Source organism: Notamacropus eugenii, chromosome 3 (genome assembly GCF_028372415.1).
Source record: "Notamacropus eugenii isolate mMacEug1 chromosome 3, mMacEug1.pri_v2, whole genome shotgun sequence".
NCBI lineage: Eukaryota > Metazoa > Chordata > Mammalia > Diprotodontia > Macropodidae > Notamacropus > Notamacropus eugenii.
This window is the reverse complement of record NC_092874.1, coordinates 480,084,711-480,108,483: the sequence shown is the minus strand read 5'-3', so window position 1 is coordinate 480,108,483 and position 23,773 is coordinate 480,084,711. Positions and strand designations below refer to the sequence as shown.

The 23,773-nt window shown below is 45.2% G+C and overlaps 1 protein-coding gene across 3 annotated transcripts in view; it reads left to right on the top strand.

The window, feature by feature from the left end:
- The window catches only part of VPS41 (VPS41 subunit of HOPS complex), a 184,930-nt gene that overhangs the window by 109,606 nt on the left and 51,551 nt on the right, over nt 1–23,773 (top strand). For 2 of the 3 annotated variants that reach the window (XM_072599093.1, XM_072599092.1), the window contains exons 8-10: nt 7,277–7,396; nt 9,017–9,163; nt 12,237–12,303. In XM_072599093.1, coding sequence (XP_072455194.1) covers nt 7,277–7,396; nt 9,017–9,163; nt 12,237–12,303 — 334 coding nt within the window. Of the gene's footprint in view, nt 1–1,822; nt 1,991–7,276; nt 7,397–9,016; nt 9,164–12,236; nt 12,304–23,773 lie in introns of all 3 variants that reach the window. The other variant, XM_072599094.1, reaches the window with a different exon arrangement.

The window sequence follows — 23,773 nt, the reverse complement described above, 5'->3', positions numbered from 1 at the left end:
CCAGCAGCAGTGCCAAAGCAGGAAATGAGATGGTGGTGCTTAGCTGCCAGAGGCTGCTTCTGCCTTCCTTATTGGCATCATTGGATTCTGAAGCAGGCCCCATTCCCCCAGGAGCCGCATCACCCAGGAGCTTCCTTCTTTCCTCCTCCTTCCTCTGTTACACTCAACATTTCTCCAGGGAGAGTCCTCTGTCCTTATTCTTTCTCATAAGCTTTTCTGGAGTTGAGTTTTTCTTCCTGTGACAATCCTTCTCCTTCATCACATCCTTTCTTTTGGGTCATTTTGCCCACAGCTTAAGGTGCCCTTGTTTCTTGTGCTTTTCATTTCCAACATATTTCAAGTACTTTCTTTAACCCACAGATCTTCCTGATGTTGACTGCCATCTGCAGTCTCTCTGCCTGGCTTTCCTCTTGCTCCTGACTTCCTCTCATATTTCCTCCTTCCAGTCATCGGCTCCTTCTTGTATTCCCTGCTGCCAGCTGGTGCTTTTCCCTGAGCTGGCACAGCTGCCTTTTACCCCCCTGCCTGATTGGAAGCAGCTCAGTGCCTCTAGGAAGTCTAAAGGAGCCAGGGTGTCCATATTCAAATACTTAAGGATCAAGGAGGAGCCCACAGTGCTCCTCCACTTCCCCTCTTCAGGAGGAGTGGGGTGATGTGTATGGGTGTGTAGGTATAGATTGGGGAAGTGTGGGTGGGTGTGGGGAGGGAATTGCCCCAGCTTTATTACATTCCAGTACTAATCCTGTGGGAAGTGCTGGAGATGCAGTGCTGGGCCTCTTAAGTGCTGCCCCATTGTGATCAAACGTTAGCTAGATTTACCGTCACATACACAGTCTATTGGGGAGGGAGGGTGGCAGTGGGCACGGTGGCTGCTCCTGGTGAAATAGCAGTCCTGTGAGCACTGACTGCCAGAAGGTGGATTTACAGGAAATAAAGTCCTGAAACGCTTTCTCCAGCAACAACAAGGAAAAGTGTCCTCTTGGAAGCTGTGTTTCCTTTCTCTATGCTTAGCTCCCACTGAGTTTAAATTGTTCTCAGCATTGTGATAATGGCAATTCAATATTACAGAGGTGGGGAAGATGAACCAGATAAATTAACCAGCTGCTTTTAAGGAAATAACGCTCAATGGCTTCCCCTCGAAAATGCTTTGTAGAGCATTCAAGTCTGCTCTGCTGGGCTCTCACAGGCTCTTTAGTGAGAAGAAAGAAATAGGTTTTATTAAATATCAGTGGAAATCCAGGCATATCATTTCATTGCCATTAAATTCAGGGGATGTTTGCAAGGCAGTCATTCTGTAATACTGTTTGCAACTGGTGCCCCTGAAACATGTATGTTTCTCTTGGTACCTCCTGCCCTCCAGATCCATTCCAGGCATTGGGATGCGAAGGTTAATGAAGCTATTCTCCTGCTCACCTAAGGCTCCCTCCTTCTGTAGCATGTGGTCCAGAGGTAGGCCTACTTGGAGAGGTTGTTTGGTTGTCTTGGTTTAAGGAGTTCAGATATTTGGAAAGTGACAGGGCAGTGGCATGAGAGGTGAATTAGAGAGGACAGGCATCATGGCAGGAAGATCAGTTAGAAAATTATGACAATAATTAATAGAGTTACAGTTGAGGATATGCCCCAAGCTCAGGTGGTTGCCATGGGAGAGGAAAGGAAGGGACAAGTCCAAGAGAGATAGTGGAGGAGGAAGACTAGTGGTAGATCTGCCCAGGGTGAGGCACTGTTTCCTTGGGATGGGAAGTTGGGAACCAGCCCAGATGGCATGGTTCATATTGGGAACCCTATTGTGGTGTAGATTGCAGTGACTTAGTGCTTTCTGTAGCTGTGGAGAAGCAAGAGTCCTGGGTGTGGAGTAATACTGAGACCAGCAACAGCCAATACCAGGGGAGAAAGGCCCAGAGAGCCTGCGAGGGCGACCACAGCCTGCTCCTCTGACCCTGAGCTCCAAAAGTACCTGTGCCTCATCCTACCCACCCTTGCACTAGCCCAGGTAAGCTCATTCCTATGTTTCATGCTATAGCCACCCCCTGGTGCTAGTACAGCCTGCTACCCCTGGGTGTCTTAGGGGAGTCTCTGCCTGCACATGGTACCAGGCTCCATACTCCCTATGGTACCTGTACTGGTTTAGGAAAATTTCCTATTAATGGGCTAAGCTCATGGGCCACAGAGGGACATGACTTTTGAACTGAAAGAAACCCTGTAAAGTTATTTTACCAGGGAGGGAAGAAGCCAGGGCTCCCCGGAGTTGAGTGACTTGCCCATAGCCCCACTTAGCTAGTGACTGACCTAGCACCAAAGCCCAAGGCTCCTGGCCTGCAGGCCGGGGCTATTTCTCTTCTGCCAGGAGACCTCTCTGGTTTAATATGTGTAAACAGAAATCAATATTTGTCAGTTAACTACAGTTGCTCTCTGCCATACAGTTTTGAAATGACTGACATAAGTGCCAGTCTGCCCAGAAAAGAACTTTGACAGCAGAGAGACTAAGAGGTCAATTATATTCAGATTACAAAAGGATTCTATTAGATGGTTGAGAGAGGCTAGGGGAGGCGGGGGCTTCAACCTGAAGTCTTGGGAACTGCCACTGATTGACAGTGATCAGAACACAGGAACATCTTGGAAATTGTCATGGGAAGTTTTGTTCAGTTTACAAAATTGATTGACATGAAGCTTTTTAAGAACGAATCTCCCAAAGAAAGTGAGTTACAGTGTACTTCTCAATAGAAGTATCAGAGTGTGGAAGGGAAAAGACTTGTTTCCCTAACCCGGACCAGGGGCCACCCAGGGCTTTGAGGTTGGGGATGGGTCTGCTAAGATGCCAGGATAATATCTGCAACTGATCAGGTCACAGCTCTTCCTGTGCTAGATGCCCTCTGGTGGAAACCCAGACAGGTGGTGAATTGACCAACCCAGGGTTGTATACACAGCAGCCAGAGCGCCTGTGTCCACCCCCTTGGGGAGGGACTGAACCTGTGTTTTACTGATAGAGGGAACACCTTGTGAATGAACCTTCTCTGTCATTTAGGGTCTTAGAGAGTCACCCCTGGGTGGCAGAGGTGAGATGCAACCCAAGACGTCCTGATGCCCAAGGAAGGTCCCTTCGCAGCTTCTGCCCACTCCTAGATCACTAGCATGGTCAGGGTAGTGAAAAATAATGCAGCACTTCTGCTGGGAAGTTGTATTTTCATGCTCAATAATCTGCCTCTAGGTAGCGTTGTCAGGGGCCTGAAGTTCAGAAGAAAATTGGGCCACTGCAGCTTTAGGAAGCTGTTCTCCAGGTGTAATCACTTCCAGTGAAATCAGAGATCTGATCAACAGTACTGAGACGTTGTGAACCTCTGGATTCTCCCTGAAGCTTCGAGCTTGTCCAAAGCTGCCTCTGCCCGGGGATGGTCAGCTCCGGTGCTGCCATGACCTTTGTGTTTTCACTTTCACTTTCTCCTTTCCCCCTTTCTTACTCGAGTCAAATTTCATTAAAACGGGGAGATTTTGCCTAGTTGGACACTTAAAAAGAGGCATTCTGGTTCCTGGGTCAGAGCTGTATTCACAAGCGGTCCCCTTGATTCTTAACCCTCCTGCGGTCCGTCATATTCACTCGCTCGGCTAATAGGCATTTGTCTCTGTGCCACCGCCAACACAGACAAAGGAAATGTGTTTGCAATCACTTATGCTGAATATACATATATGCATATATATATATGTGCATACAGATGTCAGTTATGCTATTTATATGTATCCATCTAAATGTATTTATATGGACTTGTGCTCCCAATCCCTTTGTAATGTAAGCACTTTGGTATCAATGATGTGCTGGATCCCCAGTGCCTAGCACAGAAGTAAGTCCTTGAAACAGGCCCTGATTGAGCACCACAGGAAGCGAGTGCCTGTTAGGAGCTCCTGAACCCATGTGTGGTTTCCCCTGTTTCACACTCAGCTCTTTGAGGAAGCCCATGCCCTCCTCTCCCCTCACCCTTCTTAATCTCTGCAGTTTGGCTCCCAGTCTCTTTTACTGAAAGCACTATGCAGGATCTCTGAATTGGGAAGTTGATGCCCTCCTGGCTCTCCTCCATCTCAGGTTCCTTCACTAGATGTTCATCCGGATCCCATGCATACCCTGTCAGTGTTCTTTGGGGCTTGGGCTTTTCCCCCTCAGCACTCCCCTGCTTTTGGAGCTCCCCCCGCTGCCATGGGTTGAGTCCTCATCTCCATGAAGAGTGTTCCCGGACCTGGCCTCTGGCTCTTTCCCGAGCTCAGACCACTTCACCTTTCAGATGTCTCCAGCAGGATTTCTCCTGTCTTTCTCCATCCTCATGGTCATGAAGTTTGAAGGCGTGGAGGCCTCATGCACGGCTTACTCTGTCACATCTCTGGTCTGTTGTCAGGTCCTGTTACCTGTGCCTTGTCCCCTTGTCTGTGCACACAGCCACCCTATGCAGACTTTGCTCCTGCTGCTCACCACTAGTGACCTTGGTTCTGACCCCTCCTCAGGAAGATTCCATGGCTCCCTGACCCCTCCAAGGCAGACACAAAACCCTCTGGCACTTAAACCCTGACACCCGTTGGCCCCTTCCTCCCTTCCCAGGCTTCTACACTGGTTCCCTTTCTCCGTGCTCCAGCCCCTCCTTACTCTGTGTATAAGCCCTCTGCCATTTTCTGGACTGTGGTTCCTGCCTCAAATGCTCACTCTCCTCACCAGGCCCTCAGGACCCTGTTCTGATTCTGCCTCCATCTCCTGAATAGCCTCATTCCCCAACTCTTCTCTCCTCTTGGGCACACTCAGATGTTCTCATTCATCCCCGCTCCTGAGCCAAAGCACAAGCAGGGCCTTTGGCCCTGGGGGATTGTGGAGTGTGTGGGCTCCCTCTGACATGGTGGCCCTGATCACCTGGTATCCCCAGAAAGAAGATGCAAGCTCTGCATGGCACGTGAAGGAGGCCACCTCAGGCTGATTGGATCTTTTAGGATGGCCTCACAATGCTATCCCCATTCACCTACTCCATGTGTGAGCCTCATGCCATGGATATGCCAAGTGAGGAGCTGAATGCTCATCCCCCTCCTTTCTACTGCCCTTCTGACCTCGGAGAAGACCCCAGGAGCCACCCACATATTCCTTCCAGACTGGATTGCAAGGTCTCTATGCCATCCAGAGCCCCCTGGCCTTGCTGCCTGCCCACTGGGTCAAGAAACCAAGCCTTGTACATGGTTCATTGTAAACCAAATGAGCCGGGCCTGAGCGTCAGTTTGGTTAGATTAGTGAAGACCCAGGGACTGATCTTCCCCCATTCAGTCTGGGGCAAGGAGATCATTGTCGCTGGGGAAAAGATGAGGTTATGATACAAAGTAAATTAGTCTTTTTATGTGTCGCGTCCCTCCCGCAAGTCCTTCTGGTATTAGACACAAAATGGTTTCAGTGAATCTTTGTATTTTGGTGCCATCTCGTGGCTTCATGTGGTAGTGCCTTCGGAGCACTTGGTCTGGCTTTGAGAAATGATGGGATCATTGTGTTATACAGGAATTCAACTTTTAGTGCAGAGGGCATAAGAAGGAGAAATGCCAAGTCCCTTTTGGAATTGATTTCTAGCGGTTGCTTTTGATGCGTTCTTAGTCTCTTGTGTGGATTGTCTCCCCAACATCCCCATCTCAGGAAGAACCTTAAAAAAGTTATGGAGTTAAAATACAGTGATGATGATGGTGATGGTGGTGATGATGATGGTGGTGATGATGATGGTGATGATGATGATGGTGGTGATGGTGGTGATGGTGGTGGTGATGATTATGATGGTGATGATGGTGGTGATGATGGTGATGATGATGGTGATGGTGGTGGTGATGATGGTGATGGTGATGATGATGATGGTGGTGATGATGGTGATGGTGGTGGTGATGATTATGATGGTGGTGATGATGGTGATGGTGGTGGTGATGATTATGATGGTGATGATGATGATGGTGGTGATGATTATGATGATGATGATGGTGGTGATGATGGTGATGATGGTGATGATGATGGTGATGGTGGTGGTGATGATTATGATGGTGATGATGATGATGGTGGTGATGGTGATGGTGGTGGTGATGATTATGATGGTGATGATGATGATGGTGGTGATGGTGGTGGTGATGATTATGATGGTGATGATGGTGGTGATGATGATGGTGATGGTGGTGGTGATGATGGTGATGGTGATGATGATGATGGTGGTGATGATGGTGATGGTGGTGGTAATGATGATGATGGTGGTGATGATGATTATGATGATGATGATGGTGGTGATGATGGTGATGATGATGGTGATGATGATGGTGGTGGTGATGATGGTGATGGTGGTGGTGATGATTATGATGGTGATGATGATGATGGTGATGGTGGTGATGATGATTATGATGATGATTATGATGATGATGGTGGTGGTGATGATGGTGATGATGATGGTGATGGTGGTGGTGATGATGGTGATGGTGGTGGTGATGATTATGATGGTGATGATGATGATGGTGATGATGATGGTGGTGATGGTGATGATTATGGTGATGATGGTGATGATGATGGTGGTGATGATGATTACAATGATGATGGTGGTGATGATGGTGATGGTGATGATGATGGTGATGTGGTGGTGGTGGTGGTGGCAGCTTGCTTTGTCATAGCACTTTAAGGCTTGCAAAGTGCTTTACAGACTTTATTTAATGTTAATAATACCCCTGAGATGCAGGTGCTGTTCTTTACCCCCTTTACATATGAAGAAACTGCCCAGGGTCACATACCTAGTAAAAGTATGAGGCCAAATTTTAACTTCCAGATCTAGCACTCTTTCCACTGTGCCACCCAGCATCTGTATTGATCAGGGGTGTGGGAAAAAGTTCCTCATTTTGGTTAGTTGGATTTTTTTTTTGTAGTCTCACAATGTATTTTTGGTCCAAACCTGTGACTTAGTCATTGTAAGGAGCTAAGCTCCCATTTTAAAAGGCTTTTATGCCCATAGTGACCCACATGTGCCTTGGTTGAGGGCCCTTGAAGAAATGAGGAAGATCATAGACTTAATGTTGAAAGGGACCTTAGAGTCATTGAGGCTCGAAGCCCTCATGTTTTTAACAGATGAAGAGACAGCATCATTGAGAGGCTGCGACTTTCCCATGTTCATGCCCCCATTAGTTGGTGTGGTCTTCCTGACTCTTCCTGCCATGCTGTTTGTCCACCAGTGTGCCAACCCAAGCAGTCCCACCATTTGACTTGGCCTTCATACCACACATTCTTCATCTTTGTGACATTTTTCCACAGTTGGTATTGTTTGAGAGATCGTGGATGAGCAGGTGGAAATCTTCTGTTTTGCATGAAGGAGAAGGAAACATAAGAAACGTGAAATGGAAGGGAAATCTAATCGCTTGGGCCAATAACATGGTAAGTATCACACCCAGGCTGCTGTAAGAACAATGCAGGCATCTTCCCATTGTATGAAATGGAAAGGAGGCTCCTGGCATCTAACAGACCTACCGATGACATGTCAGGCCCTACTCATTGCTGAACCCACCTTGGGATGAGGCACCTGAGGTGAAAATGAAAGGTGGTCTGAGTGATATAAACCAAGTATTTGTCAAGGAGCCTGGGCAGTGAGCATGTGCCCACTATCCTGAGGTGGGCAACCACAGGGGCACAGCCTGGGACAGGACCCAAGACAGAACTGGGGGCCAGGTATTGTGCTCCTGTGGAATGCTGCTGGGGATTTGTTGAGGGTTGGAAAGTCGTCTACTTTGGTCATTATCTGTGATGTGAGGCCTAGCGCCCTTTCAGGAAGCCTTCAGCTCTGTGGCGGTACTGACCAGCGCGAGGCCTCAGCCCAGGCCATAGCTTCCCTTTGCTGCCTGGGCCGGATGTGAAGAGACAAGAGCCTCTTTAGCCTTTGAGAAGTTTCTTTCTTCGCTGCTTCCTCGCATTTTCCTGCTTTTGATAGAGGCTGCATTCTGCTGTTGCTTTTTGTTCTCTAGTTTTTATTCATTTTGTTTTCTTTTAAGAATGCAAACTGCCTTCTTCTGGGGGAAAAAGATATCTGGGGCATTATCTGGCCCCTCTCATCTGCAAAGTACAGAGGCTGATATCTCCTCCCCTTCCCTGTCATTCTTCTCCCACTTTCATTTGTTACAGGAACCAATTTATCTATGTGACCCCACTGATATAATTTTCTTTTCTGGGAAGAGAAAGATCAGATGAAAGAAAAAAGTCCTTTGTGAACTTGTGCTCAGACCCACCAGCCTCACCTTCCCTTTGGATCCCCAAAGCTGGCTTTCAGTAATGGGGTAGGGGAAGGACTGGTTAGGGGCACTTGATAGTCTAGAATAAAAAGTGTGCCGTGAGGGTAGTGTACATGTGGGGCAGTGTCTGGGAAGAGTGGGGTCCACATTATAGGAGTGGATGCACAGGAATATTGACAGAGTTTGGGCTGATTCATGAGAGCCCTGAGGCCTGGGCAGCAAGGCCTGAGAATCAAATCTAGGTCAAACACAAAGTGTCTGTGTCCTTTTCTGGGGATCATCCCAGCATGGTGACATCCTCCTTTGCTCTCCCTGGCCTCTCAACTGCTTCCTACAGCTTAGACCACTTCCATGGGCTCCTGGGCTTTGGTGGACCATGTGGTGTCCCTGATTGAGAAGTCATGGTTTCTGAAGACGGTGCTCACTGATTCTCATGGCCTCTCCCCCATCGCCTCCCAAAGGTTGGAGCTCACCAAACCAATACTGCCTCTTCTTTGTACTGTTATTGGTGGGGAAGGGTGAGAATCTGTCAGTGTAGAGTGGGGATAGAGCCACTTAGGTGGGAGGCTGGTGATCCTGGAGCCAAGGTTGTAGAACTCCGCCAGCGCTATGATGTGGGCCCGGTTGTCAGAGGAGCTTCCCAGGGGCAGGTTTTTGGTGGCCAGCCAGTCTCAATTTTGGGGAATGCAACATTATTAGATGAGCCCTCCCCAGCTGTGAGCCCTATGCAGGTAGTTGGTGCTGAACAGTGGCTGTTCCTTTCCTTTTCCAGGGTGTAAAGATCCTTGATGTCATATCCAAGCAGAGAATCACCAACGTGCCTCGAGATGACATCAGCCTTCGCCCTGATATGTATCCTTGCTGCCTCTGCTGGAAGGATTGTGTCACTCTCATCATTGGCTGGGGCACCTCTGTCAAGGTACGGGATTCACCTCTGTCGTGGTGTTGCAGACCCTCTAGGAAAGGGCCCACGGAGGCAGATAGACCCTATGGAGTTAGAAGGTGCGTTACTTCTGAAAGAACAGATTCAGCCACATGACTATATTAGACTGGCCTTGGCAATGAGCACTCGGTCCAGGGCTCGGTGTCCTACATGCACAGGACAGCCCAGCTTGTGTGTGTTTGCTTTCCTATATTTCTGAGTAGTAAGAGAGTTTTTTAGAATCAGAAAATTGATATTACTTTCCCTTTCTCTGTCTCCACCTCCTTTCTCCTCTCCACTTCTGCCTCCCTTATCCCCTGCTTACCTTCCCTTTCTCTCTTGGTTCACCAGAGTTCTCAGGGCAGGGGAAAAAATGATGGAAATCATATCAGTGCCCTTTCACTTTGTATTGTTGGTAGTTTTGATAAAGATCTGAGGAAGCAGAAGTCGCAAGCTAGTGGCTGAAAGGAAGTTTGAGAATACTGGGTGCATTTGAATAATCAGCTCTCATTTGCACGTGGGTTACTATGGCTAATAGGGTCATCAGCTTTAGGTCAAGTGTGTCAGCTCCCTGGACTGCCTAGAAGTCGTGTTAGACAAAGTTTGCAAGAAAGAAATCTTGGGATGAGCAGAATCATTGAGGTTTAGAGCTGCCAGGGACCTTGGAGATCTTCGAGCCTGAGGCCCTCACTCCACAGAAGCCCCGAACCATAACCATAGCACACGTGGAGACTGGTAAGTACCCAGAAAACAGGACATCTGATGTTTTATGAAAGGAGCAGTTCCTGGGTGGTTTCATCTGCTTTGGAAAAGAAAAAGAATTCAGAAGACATTCTAGTGGGCATCATTACCAAAAAACACCAGGATGTTCTCAGATATTAATGAGCTTCACCCTGGAGCGGGACTAGGTTTATATTAGACCAGGCTCTTGGGTTTATATTAGATTCTCATATTTCGTTTATTGATCATTGAGATATGGGGCTATTATTCGAAGGTGTTAGTGAAGGGAGGTATGGAACTAATGGACCATGGAGAAGAGGAGGATGGTATGGAATGGTATGGAGTCCAGAGCCTGTGGATGTTTGTGTGTGTGTGTGTGTGTGTGTGTGTGTACACACACATGCACGCACGCACGCGTGCACGCTCTGCTTTCCAATAAGGGGCCTATAGTTCTTAAAAAGTATGTTTTTGTTCTTTTCTCTGGTGGGTGACAAAGAGAACTTGTCCACAGAGATAGCAGGTTTATGATTCCTAGAAGATGTTCACTGGGGACTGGCCATGTGCCATTTTTCCATTCTTCAGAAGGACTGGAGCATGAACCTGACTGTCTGTACGGATCTGGGAGGCAGAGGACATAGCCCTGTGAGGCTGTCCACTTTCTCCATGGGCGCTCAGCCTGCATGCACATGTACACACAGATGAGGATGAAGCCAGTAGCAGGTCCCATGCCGCTCTTTCCTGGTGACAGGCGAAGCTTCTCTTAATGCTATAAGGCAGGAGACTGAGGCCTACAAAAGGCAATGACTTGCTCGCGGTCAAACAGACTGACCTTTAATGGCAGATCCAGGCCCAGAACACTGGAGCCCCAGCTCCTAGGCCTCCCATCTTCCACCTCCAGGCCTATCTTTCCTTTGAGGGTGGTAGAATGGGGGCGAGTAGAAGTACTTATTTAAAAAGCTTTAGAAATGAAACAAAGTTCACCAAAATGACCATTCACTTTGCCTGTATATTAGTTCTTTGGAGGGACTCCATTGTCATAAATGCAAATTCTTTAACTACAAAGTCGATTTTTGGAGATTGTCTCTGTATGGTGATAAAACATTTGAACGTTGTCTGTTTATGGGTATAGGCCTCTGGGTCTAGAACCAGAAGTAAAGGGCATCTAGAATATTGACCAACCCAACCCCTTCATGTTACAGATGAGGAAGTGGAGTCCTAGGGAAGGTTGGGTACTCACAGGTACTGTCAGACATGGGCTTGGAATCCAGGTCTCCTGATTTCCTGGATTTTTTTTGCTTGCCTCAGCATCCAAAGCTGTCTCCTCAGTCCACTCCCACACCTTGTACTTTGCCTGATCATTATCATCATTATATTAAGAGTTCTGTGTTCTTGAGGCCCTTCAGTTGGAGCAGGCTGGAGAGAGAGAGAAGGAGAGAGAGAGAGAGAGAGAGAGAGAGAGAGAGAGAGAGAGAGAGAGAGAGAGAGAGAGAGAGAGTGAGCTATTCACACAGGGAGAGCAGGAAAAGAGAGAAATGCCCTGATGGAAGCCATTGAGGTGGGGAGGAGAGGAGAATCTGTCCCATGTGAGGCCTTGCCCAGCCCTGCTTAGCTTAGTGGGTCAGAGCTTGACTCTCCCAAGGGATGAGGTCATGGGCCCATCTGGGCCAGCTAGCACTGACCACTCCAGGATGAACAGCTCCTTGTGTGTAGTGGATGAGGTGGATAGAAACCTCAGCCTTGTGAATGAAGGCCTTCAGACCTAGTGAGAATCTTTATGTGAGTGAGCACAATTGAGGACTCTCTTTAATCCACACAAATGGAGTCCTGAGGAGTAAAATGGTTTCAATGTTTAAAATTGATCACTGAGTGAGAAACCCTGTAAACTTTCATTACCAAAGAAATCTAAAGACTTTTCTGCAGGTGCCATCATTTTGAGTAATCCAATTTGTCAAAACAATTACTTTAACAATATGTGAATCACCAGTTCTGCTTGGTGTCCCATGTAAGCCTCTGCCAGGCTTGACCAGGCTGTTGCAGAAGAAGGCCCCGGAAAGTTCTAGTATTTCAGGAATGATAGTCATTGGAAGTCAAACAAGATAAAAGGATAAGTCCTCTGCTCTCTGTAGCTGTGAATAGACTTTGGACAAATAATCAGCGAGAGGATTGTCCTGCTTTCCATCCTCAGTTCACTTGCCTGCTTTCCTTTGAAGCTGCTTCGTGAATCATTGTTGATTCTCTGCCACCATTGTTGCCCAGTTATTCTGAGCTGGTCTTGACTCCTTGGATTCCTTACTGAGGAACACTTCTAGCAAATGATAATGACTCCAATGACTGTGCATTTCTTTTTCAGATCTGTTCAGTGAAGGAGCGACATGCCAGTGAAATAAGAGACTTACCAAACCGTTACGTTGAAATAGGTATGATGCTTCCCATTGTCTCTGATGAGTGAAACACTGTGAAGTGATGGGCATCGGTTAGATGACGGTCACAGTCTTGTGACTCTGCAGTTTCCTTCATTCAGTGCCTTGCTAAGGGCAGGGTATGATACCCAAGACCAGGGAAGTGCCGCCTTTTGTCTTAAAATTTACAAAACTTGGCCTTCAGCATTTCCTGAATATATTTCCATGCTTTTCTGTGGTTATTTAATAACAAGCCCTTCTGTGAATGATGAATTTGATTTACTGTGGTCTTCACTCCATTTTAACATGTTTGCAATCTGGCCTAGGGGATTGGGAGTGTGGTGATGTCCTCAACAGTAATAGAGAGGTTAGGAAAAGGGGAGAGTTTTTGGGGAGAGATATTGGGTTCATAGTTGGACATGTGTTTATGATGTCTATTGGATGAAATACTGTTTTACTGTAAGAAATGATGCAAGGAGTGGTTTCCGAGAACCCATCGGAAGACTTCCATGAACTGATGCAGACTAAAGTGAGCACAGTGAGGACGACAGCTTAATACCAATGACAATATCATAAGCACAAAGAGCTCTGACTGACACAATGCATTGTAGCCATGATTCCGGAGAGCTCCTGGTGTAGCTTGCCATTCATCTCCAGGTAGAGGCAATAAATTCAGAGTGCAGATTGAAGCCTAGTGGGCAGGGAGTGAAGCTTGGGCATGGCAGGGCAGGAATTTATTTTGCTGGACTACTTCTTTGTACTGAGCTTTATTTTTCTTTCTCATTGGGAAGGGAAGGTAGGAGGTAGAGAATATAAACCTGAAAAACAAATTGAAGTTAAAAATATCTCTATTACAACTAGCTCTTGATGTTCAAAAGGAGGTTGGGAGAATGATTAGAACTGGACAAGTAGATCTGAAAATCATCCAACACAGATGTTCATTAAATCCATGGCAGCTGGTGAGTCAGCTAGTATTGAGGGCCATGACAAAGCCTTGGAGTATCTCCACAGTTGCTAGGTATCACCTGGATGAAGATCCAGCAGAGGAGTCTGATAAGGACCAATCAAACAGGTTGGGGAAAGCCAAGAAAGAGAGTGTTAAGAAGTGGGTGCCAGGTGGGATCCAAGATGGTGGAGTAGGAAGACACACCTACTCTAGCTCTTCCCTCACAGCCCATAAAATACCTGTAAAAAATGACTAAACAAATTCTAGAGCATCAAAAGCCACAAAATGACAGAGTGAAAGAGATTTCCAGCCCAAGGTAACCTGGAAGGCCAACAAGAAAGGTCTATCTCACAGGGCATGAAGTGGAGCGCAGCCCACGGTGCCCAGCCCAGCCTTGGCCATGTGGCATCGGCAGGAACAGGAGTAGAGCAGGCCTTGGGAGCAGAATCCCCAGCAGCAGCTGCAGTTCCCAAATCCCTCAACCCACAAACACCAAAGACAGCTTCAAAGGTCAGTGAAAAAGCTTTTTCACTTGGGTGAGAAGGGAGCAGGGTCCTCCCCTTGCCCCAGCCGCAGGTGGCCGCAACAGCAGCAGCATTCATTTTTGGAGCCCTTGGCCTAAAGGTCTCAGCCCTGAGTGGCAGCCCTGGGGTAAGGAAGAGTGCTAGCATGGTGGAACTGGTGGAGGCTCTGGAAAGGGAATTCTGCTTGCAGATCCTGGGCAGACACACTTTGGTACCTCCCAGATCAGAGCACAGGCCAGGAGAGGAGTAAATCCCTCTCCCTTGATTGTGCCAGCTTGAAGGAATTGAGAACTTTCAGGTGCCCAGAGTATACTGTCCTCTTGACAAAGGACTCAAAATTCAAGTAACTGGCTGGGAAAATGCCCCAAAAAGGGGAAAAAAATAAGACTATAGAAGGTTACTTTTTTGGTGAACAGGTATTTTCTTCCTTTTGGATGAGGAATAACAAAGCTTACCATCAGAGGAAGACATAAAAGTCAAGGCTTCTGCATCCAAAACCTCCAGTATAAATATGCAATGGTCTAAGACCATGGAAGAGCTCAAAAAGGATTTTGAAAGTCAAGTAAGAGATGTGGAGGAAAAATTAGAAACAAAAATGAGAGCAATGCAAGAAAATCACGAAAAGTGAATCAACAGCTTGCTAAAGGAGACCCAAAAAAGTGCTGAAGAGAATAACTCTTTTAAAAATAGCCTAACTCAAATGGCAAAAGAGGCCCAAAAAGCCAATGAGGAGAAGAATGCTTTAAAAAGCAAAATTAACCAAATGGAAAAGGAGGTTCAAAAGCTCACTGGACAAAATAGTTCTTTGAAAGAGAGAATTGAGTTCAGGGAAATGAATGATTATGAGATAAACCAAGCAGTTAAAAAAACAAAACCAACAGTTTGAAAAAAATAGAAGATAATGTGAAACATCTCATTGGATAAACAACTGACCTGGAAAATAGATCCAGGAGAGACAATTTAAAAATTATAGGACTACCTGAAAGCCATGATCAAAAAAAAAAGAGCCTAGATGTTATTTTGCATAAAATTATCAAGGAAAACTGTCCTGATATTCTAGAACCAGAGCACAAAATAAATATTGAAAGAATCTACTGATCACCTCCTGAAAGAGACCTGAAAAGAGAAACTCCTAGGAATATTGTGGCCAAATTTTAGAGTCCCCAGGTTAAACAAGCAGCTGGAAAGAAACAATTTGAGTATTGTGAAAATACAACCAGGATAACCCAAGATCTGGCAGCTTCAACATTAAGGGATCAAAGGGCTTGGAATAGGATATTTCAGAAGTCAAAGGAACTGGGATTAAAACCAAGAATCACCTACCCAGCAAAACTGAATATAATACTTCAAGGGAATTAAATGGTCATTCAGTGATATAGAGGACTTTGAAGCATTCATGATGAAAAAACCGGAACTGAAGAGAATATTTGACTTTCAAACACAATAATCAAGAGAAGCATGAAAAGGTAAACAGGAAAGAGAAATCATAAAAGACTTTCTAAAACTGAACTGTTTACATTCCTACATGGAAAGAAGATATTTGTAACTCTTGAGACCTTTCTCAGTATTTGGGTAGGTGGAGGGATTGTACATACATATACACACACACATACACACACGCACACATACTTATATAGACAAAGAATATAGGTGGTGTTGAGTCAGAAGAGATGATTTCAACAAAAATAAAGTAAAATAAAAATTAAGTGGTGAGGGAGGAAAATACTGGGAGGAGAAGGGGAGAAATGGAATGGGGCAGGCCATAACTCATAAAAGAGATAAGAAAAATCTTGTTCAGTGGAAGAGAAAAGGGAGAAGAGGAGAGGGGAAAAGTGAAACTACTCTCTCCACATATGGCTTAAGGAGGGAATAACATGCTCACTAAATTTGGTATGAAAATCTATCTTACACTACAGGAAAGTAGTGGAGGAGGTGACAAGTGGGGTGAGGGGAATGATAGAAGGGAGGGCAAATGGGAGAAGGGAGTAACTGGAAATAAACACTTTTGGGAAGGGACAAGGTCTAATGAGGGAATAAAGAAAACAAGGGGGGATAGAGTAGGATAGAGGGCAATATAGTTAGTATTAGACAACATGATTATTATGGAAGTCTTTTGCAAAACAACACATATTTAGTCTGTATTGAATTGCTTGCCTTCTCAGTGGGGATGGGTAGGAAAGGAGAGAAGTTGGAACTCGAAGTATTAGAAATGAATGTTGAGAATTATTATGGCATGTAACTGGGAAATAAGAAATGCAGGTAATGGGGTATAGAAATTTATCTTGCCTTACAAGAAACGAGAGAAGATGGATATAAGGGAAGGGTGGGGTATAATAGAAGGGAGGGTACATTGAGGAAAGGGGTAATCAGAATGCAAGGTATTAGGAAGTGGGGGGAGGGGACAGATGGGGAGAAAAATTGGACATGTTACAAAATGATGTAAAAGCAATTAGTATTAAAATAATTGACTGAATTAATTACTGAGACTAAATCAGAGACACCTTTAGTTGGGGGTAAAGAATTTTAGTCTAAGTTTCCTAGAGGCAGGTAACCTCAGGTAAAATTTGGCATTGATGGAAAAGTTAAGGTTTTCATGGTAAATTTGATTTTATGATTGTTATTTAATCAGGAACTAGAACTTGTATAGGAAGGCGTGTAAGCCACTTAAGACTTGCCTCAAAAGATGTTCCTTAGCCAATGTGAAATTATAGTCATATGTGAAACCTGGTTATTGGGACTTGCTATTTGATTCTATGGGACTATTAACTGACTGTTCGTCTGAGTCTAACTCCTGGTATGGATAGCAAGAAAGGCGGTCTGAGCCTTCAATCCATGATGCCAGTAAGCCTGTGAGATGCTGGTATGAACTGCAAAAGGTGATCTCATGGGAAGGGTGGGAGAGCCGCTGTTGAGCCTGGACTGAGGTAGGATTCTCCTGACTCAGTTTCTCCACTGGCACCTGGCAGACTCTAAGTCTCACTGAATGCAAGTTGACTCTTGCCTGTAATTGACATGAAGTTGGGGAGATATTGTTTCCCTGAAATGTCCCTACTCTTAGTGGCAATTTCCTATAGTCAAAAGGTTTGTAAGCTTAATACCAGATCCATTAAATTATAGATTGTTGGTAGGGAAACATCCGAGGTTAAGTCTAAAATTAAACTATTAGACTTAGGACTTTAGACCAACAACAGTAAGTTAAGGTCCTTTAATTCTTAGTAAGAGTGGAGACAATTAAGTCAAGGGCTTGTGAAGTTAGCATACATAGTTATTATTGTGTATCAGTTGGTTAATGTTAAAAAAAAATCGTTTGTGGTCTATATTATAAATGCTTTAAAAGAAGTATCACCTGAAAAAAATATATATTTGTATGTATTTTTCCTAAATAAATAAATAAATAACAATTAAAAAAAGAGCCTAGACACCAGTCTTCATGCAATTATCAAGGAAAAGTGCCCTGAGATTCTAGAACCAGAGGGCAAGATAAATATTGAAAGAATCCACCGGTCACCTCCTGAAAGAGATCCAAAAATAAAAACTCCTAGGAATATTGTAGCCAAATTTCAGGGTTCCCAGGTCAAGGAGAAAATATTGGAAGCAGCCAGAAAGAAACAATTTGAGTATTGTGGAAATACAATCAGGGTAACATAAGATCTAGCAGCTTCTACATTAAGGGATTGAAGGGCTTGGAATATGATATTTCAGAAGTCAAATGAACAAGGATTAAAACCAAAAATCACCTACCCAGCAAAACTGAGTATAATACTTCAGGGGAGAAACAAAAAATTCAAAAAATATTCAATGAAACAGAGGACTTTCAAGCATTTTTGATGAAAAGACCAGAGCTGAATAGAAAATGTGACTTTCAAACGCAAGAATCAAGAGAAGCATGAAAAGGTAAACAGAAAAGAAAAGTCATAAGGGACTTACTATAGTTAAATTGTTTACATTCCTGCATGGAAAAATAATATTTGTAATTCATGAAACTTTTCTCAGTATTTGGGTAGTTCGAGGGATTAGACATATACCAGAGAGGTGCTGACACTGTGGGGCAAGGCCTCATCCATCAGTTCTGAGGGATTTGCCCAATGTGCACATCTGCCCCTGGAATCCCCTACTCTAGCCCACTTGTGTTTCCTATATATAAACAGAGGGCACAGGGGTAAGTTGAATAGGAAGGAATGATATCTAAAAAAATAAAATTAAGAGGTGAGAGAGGAATATATTGGGACGAGAAAGGGAGAAATGGAATGGGGCAGGTTATCTCTCATAAAAAAGGCAAGAAAAACTTTTTCAATGGAGGAGAAAAGGGGGAGGTGAGAGGGAAAAAGTGAGGCTTATTCTCATCACATTTGGCTTAAGGAGGGAATTAACATGCTCACTCAATTTGGTATGAACGTCTACCTTACACTGTAGGAGAGAAGGGGAGAAGGAGATAAGTGGGGTGGGGAGATGATAGAAGGGAGGACAAATGGGAGGAGGGGGTAATTAGAAGTAAACACTTTTGGGGAGGGAATCCCCTACTCAGTAAATGCCTGGGGCTCCTTCTTCCCTCCCAGATCAAGGATGAAATGCTTGGCTTATTTAGAGCCTTTCACAACTTGCTGCTCTCCCCCGATCTTCTTCCACGCTACACCCCTCTTTACATCCTGTGATTCAGGCCCACTTGTGTTTCCTACTGCATGAGCCTCTGCCTCTCAGTTCTTTGGCTTCACACCCATTTCCCCCGGCCTGGACTTTTCTCTTGCCTCCCTTCCCACTCCAGGCTTCTTTCAGTCCTCAGTTCGTGGTCACTCTTGTACAGGAGGCCCGATCCAGTCTTCCCAGCGGCTAGCACTGTCCCTCGAAGATTACCTGCCATTTACCAAATGAGATCATGTTCATATGGCGTTCACAGAATGCCTGGTGCACAGGAGGTGCTTAATAAATGCTTGTTCCCTCCTCTCCCTCTCCCACCCCCCACCATACTTTCTGTCTTGCAGGCACACAGTTATTTGTATGTTGTGGGAAAGCAGAGGCTAATGTGTTACTTCTGTTAAGATTTCCAGAGCTTGGCACAGCACTTTGAAACAGGAAGGGCTTAATAAAAGCTTATTGACCAAGCACATGGGGAAATCATTTCCGTGCAAGAAACATTGACTTTTTACATCTTCCTTATTATAAATGTGATAACAAACAGGAAAAGAGGCTTTGATGTGAATGTGCATCTGCTTCTCCCATGTCTATATATTGTGCATAGACTGTGTTTATTGGCATGCATGTGTTTAGGCATTTTTGTGTTCTGCATGTGTATTATATGTGTGCATGTAAAGTGATTGGGGTTGGAGGGGGGCACAAAGCTGAGCCTGACATGATAGACATGCTGGGGCACAGGTGGAGTGCTTGGCTTCTCCAAGGAGAGCAGCCAAACTCTCCTTCATATAGAAAGGATAGAAAGTTACATGGCAGGGAGGGGTGATGGATGGAGGCAGGGAGATGAGGAAGTAGCCCCTGCTGTTTCGGCCAGTGAGGAGCTCAGCTGAGAGAGGAGCTGACATTTCAGCCTGAAGACAACTGGGCAGGCTTAGAAAAACTCCTTTGAGGACAGGAGAGTGAAGTGATCTCGAAAGAATGAAAAGATTTCTGTGGAGTTTTGAGGAAGGCCCTATTGACCTTGGGGACCAAGCTTGTAGTGAACGCAGGCAGTACAGGCCTGTGGCTTCTTTAGTCAGTCGAGTAACCCAGAAGCAGGAGAGGTGAATACAGATGGCAGGCCTACCTCAGAATCGGGTTCTGGCCAGACCTGAGTAGCCCTAAGACAGGAGGCAGAGATCCAAGGGTGAAGGAGAATGTATAGTTTAGCTGGTCCTCCATAGGGTCAGGATGGTGGAGGGAGGCCAGAGAGGCTTGTTGGGAGGTGTATTATGACAAGAGTTTCCAATGGGGATAAAAATTAGGTTTGGGACGAGTGAGAAAAAGAGAGAAGCTCTGTGATTAGAGAGGGAAATTTTAGGGTTCACAGTCATGGAGGCAGCAGATTAGGGCTGGGGGAGCTGGGAATGGGCAGTAGTGATATCCATGTTGAACCCAGTGCTGGACTTGTTGGTCATCTTGGGAATGGGAAGTAGAATGAAGGGGATGGTCATATAGGAGAGGAGGTTGATGAAATCAGTAGGGTGGTATGGTAAAGGTGAACATCAGTGGGTATATTGAAGGTCCTAATGCATGAGGGCTAGGATGGGGATGGAGGTGGAGACTGAGCCGGGGCCTGTTCCTGGTGGCTGGACCACATCATATACACAGGCAGAGGACGCCTCAAGTTGGAAAGGCTGCTGAGTGGTGTTAGTAGAGAGAGGCTCTGCCTTGCCTCCTTCTGGCCCAGTATCATCAGGATGATGCGCTAAGGCAACCTTGGGACTGCACTGGTACCCAGGGGTACAATGTCTTCCTGAGAGAGCCAGGATTTCCTGAATATAAGAAGGTGGAAAATGAGTAAGAGGAAGAAGGATGAAATAAAAGTGTAAATATGGCCAAGAAGGTTGGAGGGTCTAGAGGTTCTTCTTCTGCCCCCTTTCTCTGGTGTCTTCCCCTCCACATCCTGAATCTCCTTTGAAAAGAAAATCAGGACAATGTTTTCCCCAGCATAATTCATCCCTCCTTTTGTTTTCTCCTTCTTTGCAACTACTGATGCCTATATTGGCCTTCCAGAAGCTTCCAGGGCCTGACAGCTCCTGTCTCTGGCTCCCACAGTGCCCAGAGCAGCGGCCTCTGTTCACACCGAACCGCCGCCACTGCTAACAGCAGATTAAATGCCATTACTGTACTTAAAGGAGAAGTATCATTTCCTCCCCTCAAGAAACAGTGAGGAATGACAGCTTCCCACCCAGAGGCAGATTAGCCCAGACTTGGGGGAGCAGGAGAAGAGAAGGAAGATATTGGAAGGAGTGGCTCACGAGTAAATTGGCCAGAGCTGGTCATTGATTTCCATCACTTGAGGTAAGGATGAATGGCAGGTTTGCCAGCATTGTTGTGAGAAGCCCTGCTCCTTTGATCCACAGCCCTCGTGTTTGAGGTGCAGATAGGGGGACTTAGGGAAGGAGAGCAGAAGGTGAGAAGGCTAGTCTGTAAAATAAACAGGGAACCACCGTTCTGCCACCAACCTATAACAGAACTGAATGCAGTCAGGAAGGAGGTGACAAGATGGAGTTACTGGCTTTGTCTTTGTATTTCATTCCATGCCAGTCATTCTTCCTTTTTGTTCCAGTTTGGTTCTCTCATTTTATCCCAGTCAGTCTCCTGGACCTTTTCACGGACATTTTCTCTGCCATTCATGAAGCTGAGTTTAGAAGTTAAATAACATTTTGTTGGGAAATGGAGCTGATCTGAAGGGACCAGGCCTGCTTCATCTGGGGGTCACTGAGTCTCATTCCAAGGGTCCATGGTGGTAGCTGTCTTCACTTCCACCTTCAAACACCACTTTCTCTCATGAGAGATCCTAGAATAATATTGAGCAGAAAAATTACATGGGAGGTCATCTCTTTTCATACAAAGTAATTTTTAATAAGTCTCTGGTACCTTTAAGTCACAAATAAGGAGATGTTTGGGATTGATGAGAATCTCTTTCCCAATGATGAAATGGCCTGTCTAATCCAGCTGGGCCTCCTACAAGGTCAGGAGCCTGTCAGCCTGTTTCCAGGCTCTGATTTTGGCAGGAAATTGGCCTAAAAATGGAAGACGAGCATGGTGGATGGGAGGCAGAGGGCATGTGTCTCATGACCTTGGATTCTTCTAGTCTGAATGTCCTGTTCCCCGACCTGGTAACGCTGGGCTTCCCTCTGGTGTTTGCTTGCTCTCTGGTGGACGTGTTTAAGGTGGCTTGTCTGCTTTGTTTGACATCCTTAGTAAAGACTATGCTGACTTAGGGTGTTACTGAAGAGATTTTCTCTTAAGGCGCCCTCCCCCCCAGGGAAAGAGCAATCAGATGAGATTTTGTTTGTTTTCTTCTCTTCAAACATAGCTTAGATCTTCACTGTTTATTTCTGCAGCTCCATGTCGAGTCGTGTGCTCTTGGCTTATGATTAGATGTTTTTTTGTGATATCACAAACTCTGTTTTAGGCTTTTGTGTAACAGGTGTGTAAACATAGTTTAAACTTGAAACATTTGAAATACTTAGGAAAACTTAAATAAGCAAAAAGTACTTACTTCTTAGATTCATGAGAAGTTTTGCCCATAATGTGAGTCTCAGTCTTCAGAGAACAGCGTCAGACATTTGGGTTTTTTCAGATTCCTGAAGAATGAAATTTAAGAGATACGAGTCTTTTCTTCCCCCCGAGACTGAGTCTCTGTATATCTCCCATACTAGAAGTTCAGTATGCTTATGGGCATGGGAGTTTCACCCGATCCATTCTGGACCCGGACCAATTGTCCCCTCCTAGGCATCCTTGATGGCCCCTCCCACTGCCAGGGGCTCACTGTATTGGTGCCAGACTTGGTATGGACACTTGATCAGCCCTACTCTGTTACAACTCACTGCTCCTAAGCATAGAGATCCACCAACCTCAACTTCCCTGGTTGTAGGATTACAGCATGCACCCCCATGTCCCCATGTAAGAGGGCTTGGTTTTTAAGGAAATTTCTTGTTTACCTCAGATTTAATTTGGGCCATTTGGGGCAGGAGTACCTGAAATAATTGTAGCAACTCCAGAGTAACCAAGAGTCAGATGATTAGTGAAAAAATTTTTAAGTGAAAGTCCAGATCTTGATTCACTTGGAAATAAGTAATAAATGCAGGTTCTGTTGGTGGCACCTACAAGGGTTCATTTTACAATTTAAAAGTATTTAGTGTCCCCATGTCAGAAGAAATGTGTTAGACCTGGGACTAAAAGGCATAAGTAAGAGCGATTCCTCCCTGGCCCCATTCTCCTGCCTACCTTCGGCTTATGGACACCCCAGGCATTTTTCTGGATTCTCTCACAGCCTGAATGCACCCATTAGGACTAGTCATCATAGTAGTAGCTCTCAAAATAGTCTTAAAGGTTTGCAAAGTCCTTTCCATTTATTCTTATTGGATCCTCATGGTAACTCTGTGAGAGTATTATCCTCATTTTACAGATGAGAAAACAGGTTGAGGGCTTTAGTGACTTTCCCAGGGCTATACATCCCATAACTATCATTCCCCCACCTAGCTGTCTTTTGTTTAAATTAAAAAATACCCAACTGGTGCAGTTGCTACGTGGGATGATGGTCAGCTGCCTAATGCATGCAGCCTGGCATCAGTAGTCCGAATCAATGCCTCTTCCTTGGGTTCCTGCCATTCATGACAGTAAGTGTGCATGGTGGGTAGAGAGCTGGGCTTGGTGTCAGGAAGCCCCCAGTTCAAGTACTGCTTCAGACACTTGTGAGCTGTGTGACCTTGGGCCAGTCACTGGAGTCCAGTGTCCTTATCTGCTAAGTGAGGCCAATAATACTTCTGGTCTCAGCCTCCCAGGGCAGCTGATGACTATCAGGCACTTTGCCAACTTGAAAGAGCCAGATGAGTTTGAGTTAGTAACCTTCCTTCAGTATTGCCTTAAATAATGACAATAAAAATTGTGAACTACAGCCACGGCCTAGAAAATCCCTTGGAACCAGGCACCTCCCACTTTATAGCTGGAGAGATGGAAAAGAAGACGGTTTCTCTAGACCAGCTCTTCTCAGACTTCTTGGTCTCAGAGCTTTTTCCACCCTGAAAAGGTATCAAATATCACAAAGACCTTTTGTTGATGTAGTTATACCTGTTAATATTTTACTGCTTTAGACATGAAAAATGATAAATTTTTAATATATTTCTTTAAGTCATTTTAAAATAACAGTATTAAACCAATTACATGGTTTATATTTTTAGGGAAAAAAAGCTATATTTACCAAAAATAAAAACAATTAGTGAGGAGTGGCATTATTTTATATAGAAATCTCTTTAATGTCTAGCCTAAAAGAAGATAGCTGGATTCTTTTGTGTGCTTCTGCATCCAGTCTGATGTGATGAGTTCTTTTGGTTGAAAT